The 14,177-nt window shown below is 39.9% G+C and overlaps 1 protein-coding gene across 1 annotated transcript in view; it reads right to left on the reverse strand.

Moving 5' to 3' along the window:
• Nucleotides 1–14,177, reverse strand: part of KIF26B (kinesin family member 26B) — a gene marked incomplete at both ends in the record, with an annotated part of 292,830 nt that overhangs the window by 99,823 nt on the left and 178,830 nt on the right. The window contains one exon of the mRNA XM_080616449.1: nt 12,118–12,301. Coding sequence (XP_080472575.1) covers nt 12,118–12,301 — 184 coding nt within the window. The remainder of the gene's footprint in view (nt 1–12,117; nt 12,302–14,177) is intronic.

A 14,177-nucleotide genomic window follows, 5' to 3' on the forward strand; every position in this document is an offset into this window, starting at 1 on the left:
ATATTGAATTCCTTAGTAATAAATATATTACATGGAGAAGCTTTTTGGACTACTAAAACCATGTTAAAAGCAGGATGACATATGATTTACCATCTTCGACACTGAGATCCCATATTGCTAGTTTCACAAATGATATTGCTTTCCAGAAAAACAGTGGAGTAATAGTTGTGCTGCAGTTCTTTGCTAACCTTCTGCTCCATCAGTGTATGGGCATTCAATCAAATGGGCTTCCTTTGATAGCCTTATCTCTCAGTGGGCCAGTGTTGCTTGGATGGAGCTGTGTGAAATGGCTGCACATTGCACTAGCTCCAATACCTATTTCACTGAGAGCAGAATTTGAGTGTCTTGAAAATTACTTAGCAAGTAAGACTTGAAATCAAAGTGACAGCAGTCTCATGCCCTAAGTAAGGCACATTTTGGTACCCAGCAGGGGACCAAAGAGTAGTTCTGAGTCATTATTTTAATTCTTTTGAAAAGAACCATGCAGAGGCCCCAAGTCAGGTAAAGCCCTGCCAGGTCAGTGACTGAAAGACATAGGCTGTGCAAGAAAGGACGGGGGGGGGGGGAGCAGAGTCATCCAGTGCCACAGAACTCAATACTCGCATTTCTTTTTGCCCAGCCTGTCTATTACATCTCAAGAGACTCAAGGATGCTGGTGATTTCATGCCACTGCGATCCGGAAAGAGCTTACAAACCTCCAGGGAACGGTTTGCATCAATTTGTCCTGAAGCGTGAATATTTGACACTTGTAATGCCTTGTCTGCCTTTATACTGTGGGCTGGGAGTGGGAGGAGAAAACGGTAAGAGGTTTATGTAGAGGAAGGCTAATAATCAGAATACTCTTCTAATTCAGCATTATTAATCCCTACTGAATTAGATGGATCAGCAAAGATACTTCATTTCTTTGGAGATAAAAAAGAACGTTCTGAAATCCTGAAGAAATATAGTGCCTATTAGTGTCTATGTAAAAGCCCTAGAAATAATGCTTACAGAGATAAGATGAAGAATAAGAAAATAAAAGCAAAACAGCAACGGCAAATTTCCCGCTATGTGCTGCTCTGCAATTAACTGTTTGAAGCAATTCCCGATCCCCTTAATCTCAAGAACTTTGCTTATCTGCCCATCCAGTTATTTTTAATTTGTACTTCTATTATTACTGCTGCATTATTAATACACCCTGATAAGATAGGAAATAGCTTGGTGATGTTCTGTTTCAGCAATGCCTTGCACAGCATAATAGTCTTTATGATGGATAACTCCTTCCCATCTGAGGAGATTCATGATTCCCACCACTCACAGAATACGAGGCCCTGGAGGAATTCTCTGCATTGCTATTCCATTTCCCAAAAGCAGCGTGGGCCTCCTTGTGTTTATCACATCTGCACACGCTGTTATCAATCAGGGTGCATGCTGCCTCCTGTGTGGCCGGCCAATAGGCATCCCGGGTGCCTCTGTCAGATCTCGTGCCAGCACATACCTTAGCACTGCTCCTCATAGCTGACGAAAACTCAGTGGTTAAGGTATTTTCATGGGGGCAGATGGGGAACAGAGGGCAGCTTTTCTAGCCACACTGCTTACAGAATCTGGGCCAGGAGCTGCAGTCAAGCTAGTCAAGAACGAATTTCTATTAAAAATCAAGATTTGTATTTGAATAAACCTCCAGCAATACTGAATGGTGGGAAGAAGGGGGGAAAACATTAAAGCAAAGATAATTACATTCACACTATACAGTTTGAAATACATATGTCATATTTTCTGTGGGAAAAGGGGGAAGGGAAGAAAGGGAAGAAAGGATCAACAGTTTTTAAGTTTTCCCACATCTATGCTTCTGTAATGGAGTATGTGTGTTGTAAATGTTATTGTATAACTTTCCTGCTGGCATTTTAAGAAACACCACATTTTGACACCGTATCTTTTTCTAACTAAGCATCTCCCCTTTAGTACAAACACAGTAAATTGAGCAGAATTCTGGAAAAATCCAGCAGCAACTGATATGGATGAGAGCAACTGGGATCTACAGAAGTGCAACAGAGCCTCACAAATACCCAGAGAATTTAATGTCAAATATTGCTGTTTGTATCAGCATTTTCAATCACCTCATCAGATAGAAAAGATCCTGCAATGTATAGGAAGACTGAGCTATGCAAGAAGAGTAATATTATTCTTGATAAAAATCCATGAGAGGTTACTGGGAATGTCTTACGGGAATGTTGAGTTCTCTCTCTGAAAAAAAAAAAAGAAGTTAAAAAATCTGCTATTTTATAAATAAAAGTAAGTCTATAGCTAGTTTGCCTCCCAGTTTTTTCAGATAACTTGCTCAGGAACTCCATATATAGCTTTTTTCTATGTATTTCCACTGTACTTGTGGAGAAGGGGAGATAAATACATCTATACACATATATATGCACCTATATGTGTTTCTAGATACAAATGTACACACCGTACGTATTGCATGCATTACACATATACCTACACATATGTGTACTGTCGCAGTTACTTCCACTCCACTTCTCACTTCTAAGTGCCACAGGAGAGGTTTTGAGGGTCACAGGCCTTAAAAATGTATTAATTTAACTCCTGGTTTTTTAAGATCAAACAGGTCTATGATTTAAAACTTTGGTTTTACCTTTACTATATAGAAACATTCTTTTATAAAGAAAAAAAATGAATATTTGAGTATTGCTTTTCATACCTAGCATTTCATGTCTCACTATCCAATGAAAGTTTTTTTAACTGCTAATCTCTTTTGCAACACTATAGAAGAAAAAGTTTTTATATACCTGGAAAACTAAATGGTATTTGAAATCTTTCCAAAAACCAAGCCACACTGCTACCTTTCTGGGAAGGAGTCCTCTCTCGAAGCGATTCACAGGTCATGTTACAGAGCAATGACCATCTCAGCATCTGAAGGACAGAGGTTCTAATCTAATAGATATGCACATTGTGATCAGTTTTACAGATTCATCCTAGCAGAAGTACAGCCGAACATCTCCGCTCTTTAAATCAGTACAAGGGACCTCGACACGCTTGTGAGGTGGGCTGATACCAACCTGATGAAGTTTAACCATGCCAAGTGCAAGGTCCTACACCTGGGTCGGAGCAATCCCAGGCACAGATACAGGTTGGGCAGAGAAGAGATTCAGAGCAGCCCTGCAGAGAAGGACTTGGGGGTGTTGGTCATTGAGAAAGTGAACATGAGCCGGCTTCAGTGTGCGCTCACAGCCCAGAAAGCCAACTGTATCCTGGGCTGCATCAAAAGGAGCATGACAGCAGGTCGAAGGAGGTGATCCTGCCCCTCTACTCTGATCTCGGGAGACCTCACTTGGAGTATTGTGTGCAGTTCTGGTGTCCTCAACATAAAAAGGACATGGAACTGTGGGAACAAGTCCAGAGGAGGGCCATGAAGATGATCAGGGGACTGGAGCACCTCCCGTATGAAGAGAGGCTGAGAAAGTTGGGGCTGTTCAGCCTGGAGAAGAGAAGGCTGCGTGGAGACCTCATAGCAGCCTTCCAGTATCTGAAGGGGGCCTACAGGGATGCTGGGGATGGACTCTTCATGAGGGACTGTAGTGATAGGACAAGGGGTAACAGGTTAAAACTTAAACAGGGGAAGTTTAGATTGGATTTAAGGAAGAAATTCTTTACTGAGAGGGTGGTGAGGCACTGGAATGGGTTGCCCAGGGAAGTTGTGAATGCTCCATCCTTGGCAGTGTTCAAGGCCAGGTTGGATGAGGCCTTGGGTGACATGGTTTAGTGTGAGGTGTCCCTCGCCATGGCAGGGGGGTTGGAACTAGATGATCTTAAGGTCCTTTCCAACCCTAACTATTCTATGATTCTATTCTATGATTCTATAAAAATCAGCTCAACTTTTCTTTGTTTTGTATAAGGCCAAATGTGCAAAATCCTACCTGGTCCTTTCCTTGAAGGTCGGGCTGCTTTATGCAACCTGCTCAGTTGCATGCAGGTCTGCTCAACCAGACCTACCTGCCATGTAGTGAACCTCCAATGTTTCTTAGACTGGAAAGCAGAGGATGGAGACCTCCATCTGAAGGAGAGATGCAAGTACCTAGAACTTTCTGCAAGCATGTTATTAATATATCTTCCAGTAGCTGGTTTTCTATTAAAGTTAAAGGTTCAGAGCAGAACACAGGAAGAGACTGTGCTCCTATTCAGGAAGAGATTAATTTCACCTTACTTGAGTGAAATATTTTATTCTAAGACAGCTGTCTAGGTTGCCCCTGTAATCAACTGAAAAAGAAAGGAACATCTGGTAGGCAAGTCATCCCATCCTAATTTAGGTAACACTTTTCTCTCATTCCTCCATGGGAGGAATTCATATGATCAGCCTAGATCAGAAGGATAGTAACCAGTTCACTTAAGCTAGCCTAACATGAATCACAGCCTAAGGGAACGCAATAATGGTGGCACTGAAAAGTGAAGAAAAAGACAGGGAGATAATGGCTTGAGCATGGGGATACAAGCTTTTGTGCTTCATAAAAGCACAAAAATGGATAAATGTCTACAGAGAGATATTCCCGAAAATGGGTTTGATTCCTAGAGGAAAAGGCAAAAAAAGGAGAGACAGTGAATAAGAAGAGGTATTATCTAATGGTACTCTCAGTATTAAAATACATTTCACCTTAGGCTCTTCCTCAGCTGAGCTCGTTATCTATTTAAGTCAATGTTATACCAGAGAAATGAGGTAAAGCCCAGACCTTTAGGATAATGGAAAGCAGAATAACCTTGCAGCTGAATCAAGAGGCTCAGCCAAATCATTAGTCCATGATGTTACCGCAGTGCTATAGTGGAGCCTCCTGCAGTGTCACCATCCTGCCTGCACCACTGAGCACTACTCTCAGACACATGCTGAGAGGAGTCAAACACAAAAGGAAGAGGCTGGGAGGAGAAAAGCTTGAGGAAGTTTTAAAGAAAAAAATATATATAGCAAGGCCTAAAGAGAGTGCTTAAAGTACAGTGCGTGCAACTTGCATGAGATATCAGAAAATTTACCATGTCCCAGGTTTTGCAAACTATTCAGCATTTAAATTCCTTCCTCGGCATTGTCTGAGAAACAGCTTTATAATTTTCAGTTTCTTTCATCTTGACTTTCCTGATTTATATTAACCTCATCTTCATGGATTTAAAAATGAATTAATGGGGTGAGAGGTGTGAAAGAGAGGGCAGGGAAGAAGGATGTTTCGAAAAGTACTAGAGTCTTAGAAATGAAGTGGAAGCGATTAACTAGAACTATCATGATGCCCCAAAATATCAACCAGCAGCATCCGCTTGCCATGAGTTCCTCGCCAACTGAACTTAGGAATCCCATTACCAGGAACTGTGAAACAACTTTCTATGCTTTGAATAGCTTGCAGGTGGGCCAAAATGGACCCACTGCCCTTAAACTGGCTCATTAACAGGTAAGGGCAAGACCTAATTTTCCCCTCCTAAAGAGACTGGCTAGATTATATGACAGAAATGCTATTAATTTCACCTTTTTTTTTAAGCAGCTTGAGGTACTAAAACTCCTCCCAGAAAAGCCCTCCTAGCAGGAACCAAGCCAAAGAGCATGAAAGCTTCTCTGCCACATCCGAACAGTATATTTGGTGAGGAAAATCACAATTCTGAGCAACTTTATCTGGAGGGCAAAAGGCCACCTGGATTTCATTCCAAGTGGAACCAACTATCTAATTTGGATAACAATCATGTTGACAACAAAGATGAATACATATGTCTCCTTTAAATGCCTCAAGGGATCATCTTTTTTTTCTTTTACTCCCCCCATTTCAGTAACCATGATAACTTTGGGCAAAACCAGCTTTCACCTTAGAAATTATTTTCTGTTATAAAGGGTTTAAAATCGCATTTTTCATCTAACTGTGAACATTTTCCCCTATACACCTGAGTAATGGAGAGAGAGCCTCTGCTTTACAAAGGAAACAGAACCTCTTCTGATTCTTCCTGTAAAGCCTTCAAGATGGATGGCACCAAAGTGAAATACAGAACACATTTTGCAAGTTGTGCTTGGTTTTTTGCTGACCTTACCACAGGCTTTCATAAACACCTGCTTGATGTACACCATAGTGTTGCCAAAAAATCCTCACATCCACCAATCACCTAGACAGAATGCAAACTCTGATAGTAGAAGAGGAGGTTTCCTTTATCTTTTGGACTTAATCAAGATGTTATTCCCTTCAAATCATGTTTACAAATCACATAAGTCTAAGAATGTCTCTTTACTTTCCACCGATACAAAGAGTTGACACTGATAGTGAAAACATCTATTGACAGACTATCCAAATCATGATCTGTACAGACTATAGCCAAACAGAATGTTTATTAACACACGCATTGTGGTATTATAGCTTGGATTAAAGCATGTCAAGATTAGTGCTAAAATTGTTGCCCTACTTAGTGAAAAGTCCAACAAACTATTTTAAGGCAGCAGATAGCTGAAATACTAGCCATTTGTGAACCCAAAGCATTGGTACACACCTCTGTCTCTGCCACAGGACAGTTCTGAACCTGCTCAGAAACCTTAACTTCATGGGCAGTGGGGTTTTCTTCACTGTTACTTTTGGCAGGGGTACATAGAAACAAGAAATAGCACAAGTAGAGAAGCAGGGACAGAAAGAACAACCAGGGTGAAGACAAACTTTGACAAACTTTGGTACTGTAGAACTAAGAAATATCCTTAAACTAAGGAAGAAATGAGACACTAAAGTCCTAGATGAAAAGACCTGGTTAAGTAAGAAGGAAAATTGTCTTTGGTTGCTTCTCTCCATTGGCATTCAGGATTTTGTGTTTCCTTGTAAAAGAACTAAATTGCACTAACAATATCTGGTTATAATACATGCTTTAGTGGTGGACTTGGCAGTTAACAGTTGGACTAGGCGATCTTTTCCAACCTAAACAATTTTATGGTCCATTCCTTTCATAATCTCTTTCCCTGTCTGGAAAAAGTCTGCAAAGCACTGCATCTTGACTAGCCACATGGATCAAAAGGGCATTAGCATGTTACATGATCAATATACAAAGTGGGATGGTATGACATAAAACTATCTTTTAAAATTTAACAATGATACTACCACTGCCTTTTTTAGGCCAAAGACATCAGACACTGCCCATTAATCATCAGTGATATTCTGCCTCTGTGGTCCTCCTGCCTCCAAAGAGGCAAGAAGTGTCATACTTCTCCCCACACAAATGTGTTCTCCTTCATTAAGCAATATACTCACCAGCTATCCTTTTTGGTGCAAACCTTCAGTGGGGCTCAGGGAAGTGGCTGACAATCCCAGTGATATTCACAAGGGTCAAAGGAATGACACAGTTGAGTGCCTCTAAAAATCCTCCATTATTTTGGTGGTGGCACTTCCAAGTCAAAATATTTCTGATGATTCCAGATAGAGTTTTATGCAAATCAATGTGAGGAAAAGGTAAGCTGCAGACTAATGTAAAGTGAATAGTAGATTTTAGGCTTATTTCAATCAAATATTACTCTTTAATGGAAGATTAAATTCTTACAGCCAGGCACTGAAAAATTATTTTTAACTGAACCTTCTTTAATAGGCGACACAAATCCTTAGAAGAAAGGTGGAGGGCTCAGGAATGTCTATCACACTGCTAATCTCCTACTAGCATTTTGCTGGCACTCCTAGCATTTGGCCGTGGCTTGGCTCCCATTCGCACCCCTGACCAGGCAGGTTCCATGCTGAGCCCTTGCTGGTCCTGCATCTCTCACTCATTTACTACTCTCAAAAACCCCTTTCTTGTGCTGCTTCCTACCCTGACCTACACACTTGGAAAGGGCTTCTCAGAAGCATCTGCAGCGTGACCTATTACTCCCCCTTCAAAGATTTTAATAATCTCCTCTTCTACAACACCTACCAAAGCTTGACAAGGGGTATCTAATTAGACTGCTGATGGGTTGAGGACACTGCTATCAAGATGACCGATAATACCTCATTGTTTCTTCTTGCTTCCCATCTGTCTGGTCTTCCTCCCTACCCGGAGATCGTAGAGTGTCCTAGTACAGAAACAGGGTCTTTTTTATCTGAATCTATATATAATTTAGTAAAATGGGGCTAGGCTTTGGAAACGGGAGTCCTAGTGCTACAGAAAAATAAAAAGTAAACACAGTGTAACAAATTATAGTCCATATTGCTAACAGGTTGAAATAACCACCCAAAGAAGGTTCAGTGATGACTTGTTTCTCCCCACTAGAAACTTTTTGTGTAGGGCTGATTCTAAAGCACAAATGCTGCTATTTTATTTTGAGCTGAACAAGTACCAACAAACAACAATTCACACACAAAAAAATAAACAAGGAAAAGTAAACAAATCTCTTCCAAACATAACAAATACCTTTCAGTGACAGTTTGCAAGACTACACCCAAAGAAATAATAAATGAAGGAAAGCACAGAGACAAAATCCATTCATCCTAAACTCTGTGCCACCTGAAAGCAACGTATTTATAAAGGCTGTCAGAAATTTTTTCATTCAAGCTGTTTTTCATCTGTCACGTGGGATTTAACAAAACAACATCTTTCACAGAAAGAACATTTCTGATTTTCATCAGAAGTATTGGTTTAGTTTTGGTTTTGTTTGACAGAAAACGGAAGGAGAGGGGCAGGAAGAAGGAGGGAAGCAGACTGGGGGGGGAAATCTAAGCACACCTTACTAGAATGCCTTTACAGTAGTTAATCTGAGTGCAAGCATGGACTGATTATTTTTTTCTGCATGGAAAGCCTTTTGCTTTGTTTTTTGGTTCATTATCAGAAAGGACAAAACAGTTTCAAGAAATACCTTTCAGAAAATAACAGGACTTGGGGAAACTGCATGTACAGTCATTCGGGACAGTGGCAGTCTCTCCATGTGTAACTCCAGCAAAAGCGATCTACCACTCAGAATATGATGATTCAAAGACAGCAGAGAGAGCAGGAAAAGTGATGGTCAAGATGTGGCATTTTATGGGGCACAACTGTCGCTCGAACCAAAAGAAAACTCTGCACTCAAGAAGCAACTGTGGGCATACCACACTATCACCTGGGATCAGTTCCCTCTGCCAGCAAATGCAAACCCAAAACACATGTGGATGTTATGACCCTTCTATGAAGCTGAACTTTAACTTCCAAATAACACTTCTGCCAGATTCCAGGCTGGTACATTTGACTTGCAAGGCTTTTTGTACGAAAAGGTCTGCAGCATGCAACCTGAATAATACTCTTCGTCAGTTTAGACTCTTCAGTTGTACCATATACATGCTAACTGAGCTGCTAATTAACTTTTAAATATGTTGCTGGTAGGCAATTCTTCCTAGTTTGACTCACAAAAATTATATGCCTGTACATGACAGCTGAGAAACTCTACAATTTTAAATAAATCAGTCATCAATTCTGCAATGAGAAGTAGAATCTTTGAAATTTCTAGAAGTGAAAATGTAAAATGGCAACTGTTTGGTGGCAAGTTCATTCTAGGAAACTGAAATGAAATTTAACCTCAAAGTCTAAGCTTTGAAGTACCTGACTTCTTATCCTGCAGCATCTCAGATGCCCACCTACCTTGGCAAACTGACAGCTCTCAAGCTGACACCAAGGCAGCAACACACACCATCTGTGCCAGGGCTCCCAGCCCTATAGCAAAGAGCCTGTCTTCCTGGAAGCTCGTCTATGTGCAGCTATCCCCAGGAGTCTCAGAAATCCAGAACCCTTGGCAACAGTCAGTCTTCCAGGTCTGATGAAGCAGACTTTCCAGTAACAAACTGTCATGTTTGAAATTGCTCAGCCCACTCAAGCCCGAAGTGTTTTAAACAGTTTTATCACACTGGAGTTGCTGGTAAAATGCTATTTAAAAACAAATCAGAAAAAACTCTCAGTGTCTGAAATTAACGTTTAGCTTCCCTGAACCCGATTTCTCCACACAGGTCCACATGTTATAAATTTATACCCTTACAGAAAACACCATATGAGACAAAATGTTGAGAAAAGTAACAGTTTTAAGCATGCTCCTATCAAAACATATGCCAACCAAATGGAATAGAACATGTACAAATAACAACAATAAAAATTAAAAGCAAACAAGCTGGAAATTCCATTACCTCATCTGAAGTTTTCCAAGTTTGATAGATTAATTACATTGTTATCCCACAGTTATTTATTTATTATGCCTCACACCTATTTCTGACATATTAAAATGAAAATTGCACTACAGAGGTAAACTGATGGGAAACTTTGATGAAAAAAGTACACAAGCTTCAGGTCATAATTATAGGGTGACTGCTAGAAGAAACCAAAGACAAGAAAAATTAAACTGAATTCCAGAAACTGCAGGTTAGACGTATTTTTGCTAATGGAAATGGGGGTAGGAGGGGAAGAAAAAAAAAATTAACCTAATTTGGTTTACTACTTTAGAGAATCATGTGTGAAACCATTTCTTAAAACATCTTAGCTATTTCTCATATACTCCGATAGCTACAGGATGGTATGTCTAAACTGAAAAGAAATACCTTCCTTCACTGGCTGAACTGCAGAACTGCAACAGTTCCACTGGAAAGTCTGGAGCCTGTTCTGGTACATGATGCATGAAGAAGCAAATCACAGGTCTGTTTGGGCATGCTGTAAAACTGTCTCCCAAACCCTATCCACTGGAAACCACTTATTAGAGGAGTAAGAAAGGTTCAGATAAAGCTTGCAGTGTTTTGACAGAGCTGTTTGTGTCTCTGTGTGTGTAGATGCTTTTTATGGGAAGGGTGAAAACCAATAGTCAGGAAAAGTGCTCACACAGTTCAACAAGGGTGGTTGATCCCTTGTTTTCATGAACACAACCTTCATTATTTCTCAATGGAATTTTTATTTTTATTCAGAGACAACCTGTCCCAAGCACAGAAAAGTAAGGATCCTGAGAGGATGGCTTCTATTGTAAATGTTTTCCATAGCAGCTTCTTACAAAAAACAGGTTGAAGTTTACTCCTCCTCCCATTAAAGTCAGAGCATGTATCACTACTAAATTCTGTAAGATCATGACATATTTGTACATTTCTTCCCACCTACCAGGCCAAAGGAATGGAAGAAAGCCCTGTATTGAGGGAATCCCTTTCCAAACAGGCATTAAACCATCCATGAAAGTAGCACCATTGTTCTTTGAAAAAAATATCTGGAACTGCACAATATAAGAAAATGAGTATCCAAAATCAGCAATGAAAACTCTGAAGCCCATCCTATGCTCAGCATCCTAGATCATACATTACAATTTTTCTTCTAAATACAAAGATTTTCACCAAATTCATTGTCAGTGCTTAGTATTCAATGAATATGGAAATGCCATGTACACAGATGCTTGCATAAGAAACTACCTTGATTAAAGCAAACTGCTATCCTCAGCAACAATGAGTATGTATTCCCAGATGTAATATGCCAGGCTCTCCATTTGTGACAGGGAAAAGGAAGGGCCACTTAAACAACAAAGCAACAGCAAACTATATAGCCACTTCCTTTATCAGGTCAACCACTTTCCATTGTAACTATGAACATAACCAGCATCTTAAGAGGATATGACTACGGAAATGGGAGGAAATAACATGACAGAAGGAAAAAGGCACAATTCATCATTATCACCATAGGCTTTGTTCAGGTACATGGCCCAGACTTGTCCTAACTACTGGAAGAAAGCCAAGAAACATGAGCTAGAAGCAAATTACAGCAAGTCCATCCAAGACACCATTCTGGACAGCAAGGGGATCAGGAACCCAGAATATACCATAGCAAGCAACTGCTATGCAGTTTAAAAAAGCCACAAAGACCAACCGCTCTAGAAACCCTAGCAGAATGGACATTATCACTGTCTAGTAGTGCTGTGCAGGTGCATTTAGTACCGTTGGGCTCTGAAGTGTATTACTCCTGCACAATTAGGTCTGGCTTTGCTCAAGTCAACCTCAACTTTATTAAAAGTTCACTTCCATTAAGTGACTTATGTTGTTAAACCTTTGTACGCATGTTCAGGGACCAGTTGCAATAAAGCCAACTGAGAAATGACATGGTATTCCAATTCCCTTACTGTTTTTCACAAGGATAAAATCTTCTCCTATATAAAACAAGTGTTCTGGTGATACTCGCAGGGCCTACCTTGCCCAAACCAGGGGTGTCTTTCACTTTGCCGACTGCCCTCAATAAACATGGTGGTGCAGGGGGTGGGGAAGTCTGAAGTATACTGCTGAAGCTGGTAGGGAAGAGAGGAGATTCAGGAACAGATGATGCAGAAGGCCTGTGCTTCTTCTTTTTGGAAGACAGGTTCAATTTCTGAGCAGCTCTGTGGGAAAAATGACAAGTGTAAGCTAAAACAAACCCAAACTTATCAACACAAGCAGTCAAGAATAAACAAAGGTACTTATCAGGTCACTATTTTATGTAGGATCTCAGTTTTGACTTTATTGATCCCAACAGTTTTTCAGTTCTTGTTCTTCACTCATTATTACTAGTATAATGCACTGATTTCACAAAATTGCTCCAAGTTTACAGTCTGCATTAAGTAGGTTCTCAATTAGGCCTCTGTCACTATCTCATCTGTTGAAACAATTCAGCCTTCAAGAAAGCTCTAAAACTTCCAATTAAATCAATGAGCTATATGGCAATTTCTATTCTAAAATTAAGTTCCGTCACCACCAAATGGTTCACACAGAGTTGTGTCTGATTACAAAAATGAACAGTTCTGCATTGCTTAGATCTAAGCAGCCACTGTTAAGTTAATTAGTATTAAAAGCTCCAGTGAATTTGCTGAGGTGTAAGAAACCTTGCATTTGCTATTTTAAATTTTTATAATTTCTTAAAGCATAAGCCACTCTAGAAACAGAAAAGTGACCAATGGAAATACTGCTGTTTGCAATGAGATGGAGATAACCATACCTACCTACAGCTGCATTAATCACTAAGCAGGGAAAGCAATGAAGATGGGTTTTGATACTATGCCATTCCTAGATAAGAATGAAGTTTGTATAGACTTTGGCTAAAAATCCCCTAAGCTTTTCCAGAACAGAAACACTCAGTACTGTTTTTTGCAAAATGCCGTATTTTGAGAGACAATTCCACATCCAGCCTTTGTTGCTGCTCTTTTGTTCCAACACTTGTGCATTATGCACTGCCCAGGGATAATGTTAATATTAATGTCATTGTCCCAATGTTTCTCTTTGGTAAAAAAGAACACTTTAAACAGAGCAGGTCAACTGGAGTACCGTCTCAAAGAAGAGATGGATATAACAATTCATAAGCTACATTCATGTTATTTGCTTTGGCAAATTGTGACTTAAGATAGGTATAAAATAGTCTATGCTGATAGTAGCTCTCCTTACTTTGTGGTGTTCAAGGCCAGGTTGGATGAGGCCTTGGGTGGCATGGTTTAGTGTGAGGTGTCCCTGCCCATGGCAGGGGGGTTGGAACTAGATGATCTTAAGGTCCTTTCCAACCCTAACTATTCTATGATTCTAAGTACAACAGTCAAGACCAATAATTCTAAATCCTCCTAAGCTGTAAGAAGCTTTAGCTCCATTACACTAGTATCAGGATACATAATCCAAAACTCAACTTACAAAAAGTAATTACATGATTTTATTCCAAGAAGTCAGGGGGAAAAAACTGAACATATATATATAAAAACACATACATACTCATGTCAGTATGCAAGTACCTTGTGTTTGTATCAGATGTGTTAGACACATGAGCAAATTACTGCTCGGCATGAAGATGCCATGTGTCAGCTGGTCATGTGCACACTGCATGCACCACCGTATGTACTCTTTTGGCCTATGGCAAGTGCAAAGCAGTTCCAGATAGATTAGTTTTTAATAAAATAAAAACACCAGGAGATTTTAATTGACCCAACACAGAATTACAACTTGGAAGTTTCTGTACCACCTCCTTGTCCGTGTCCTTCCCTTCCCTCTGGCCTAAAGAATGTAGTTCATAATCTGAGCCCTCTCTGTTGAGATTCTCCTTTCTTTTTCATAGAAAACATAATCAAAATGTTTGGCCAAAACCAAAGCAAAAAGCATTTTTCATTTTCCTAACAACATTTCAATGGTTTGAGAAGATTTAGTGATTTTAGCTTCCACATGAAGTTTTCCATGCTGAATTAAGATTTTCTTATGCCTTAGCTTCACTATAAAATTATTTTAAGCAAAATCCTGTGTACT

This window comes from Psittacula echo (genome assembly GCF_963264785.1).
Source record: "Psittacula echo genome assembly, chromosome: 4".
NCBI lineage: Eukaryota > Metazoa > Chordata > Aves > Psittaciformes > Psittacidae > Psittacula > Psittacula echo.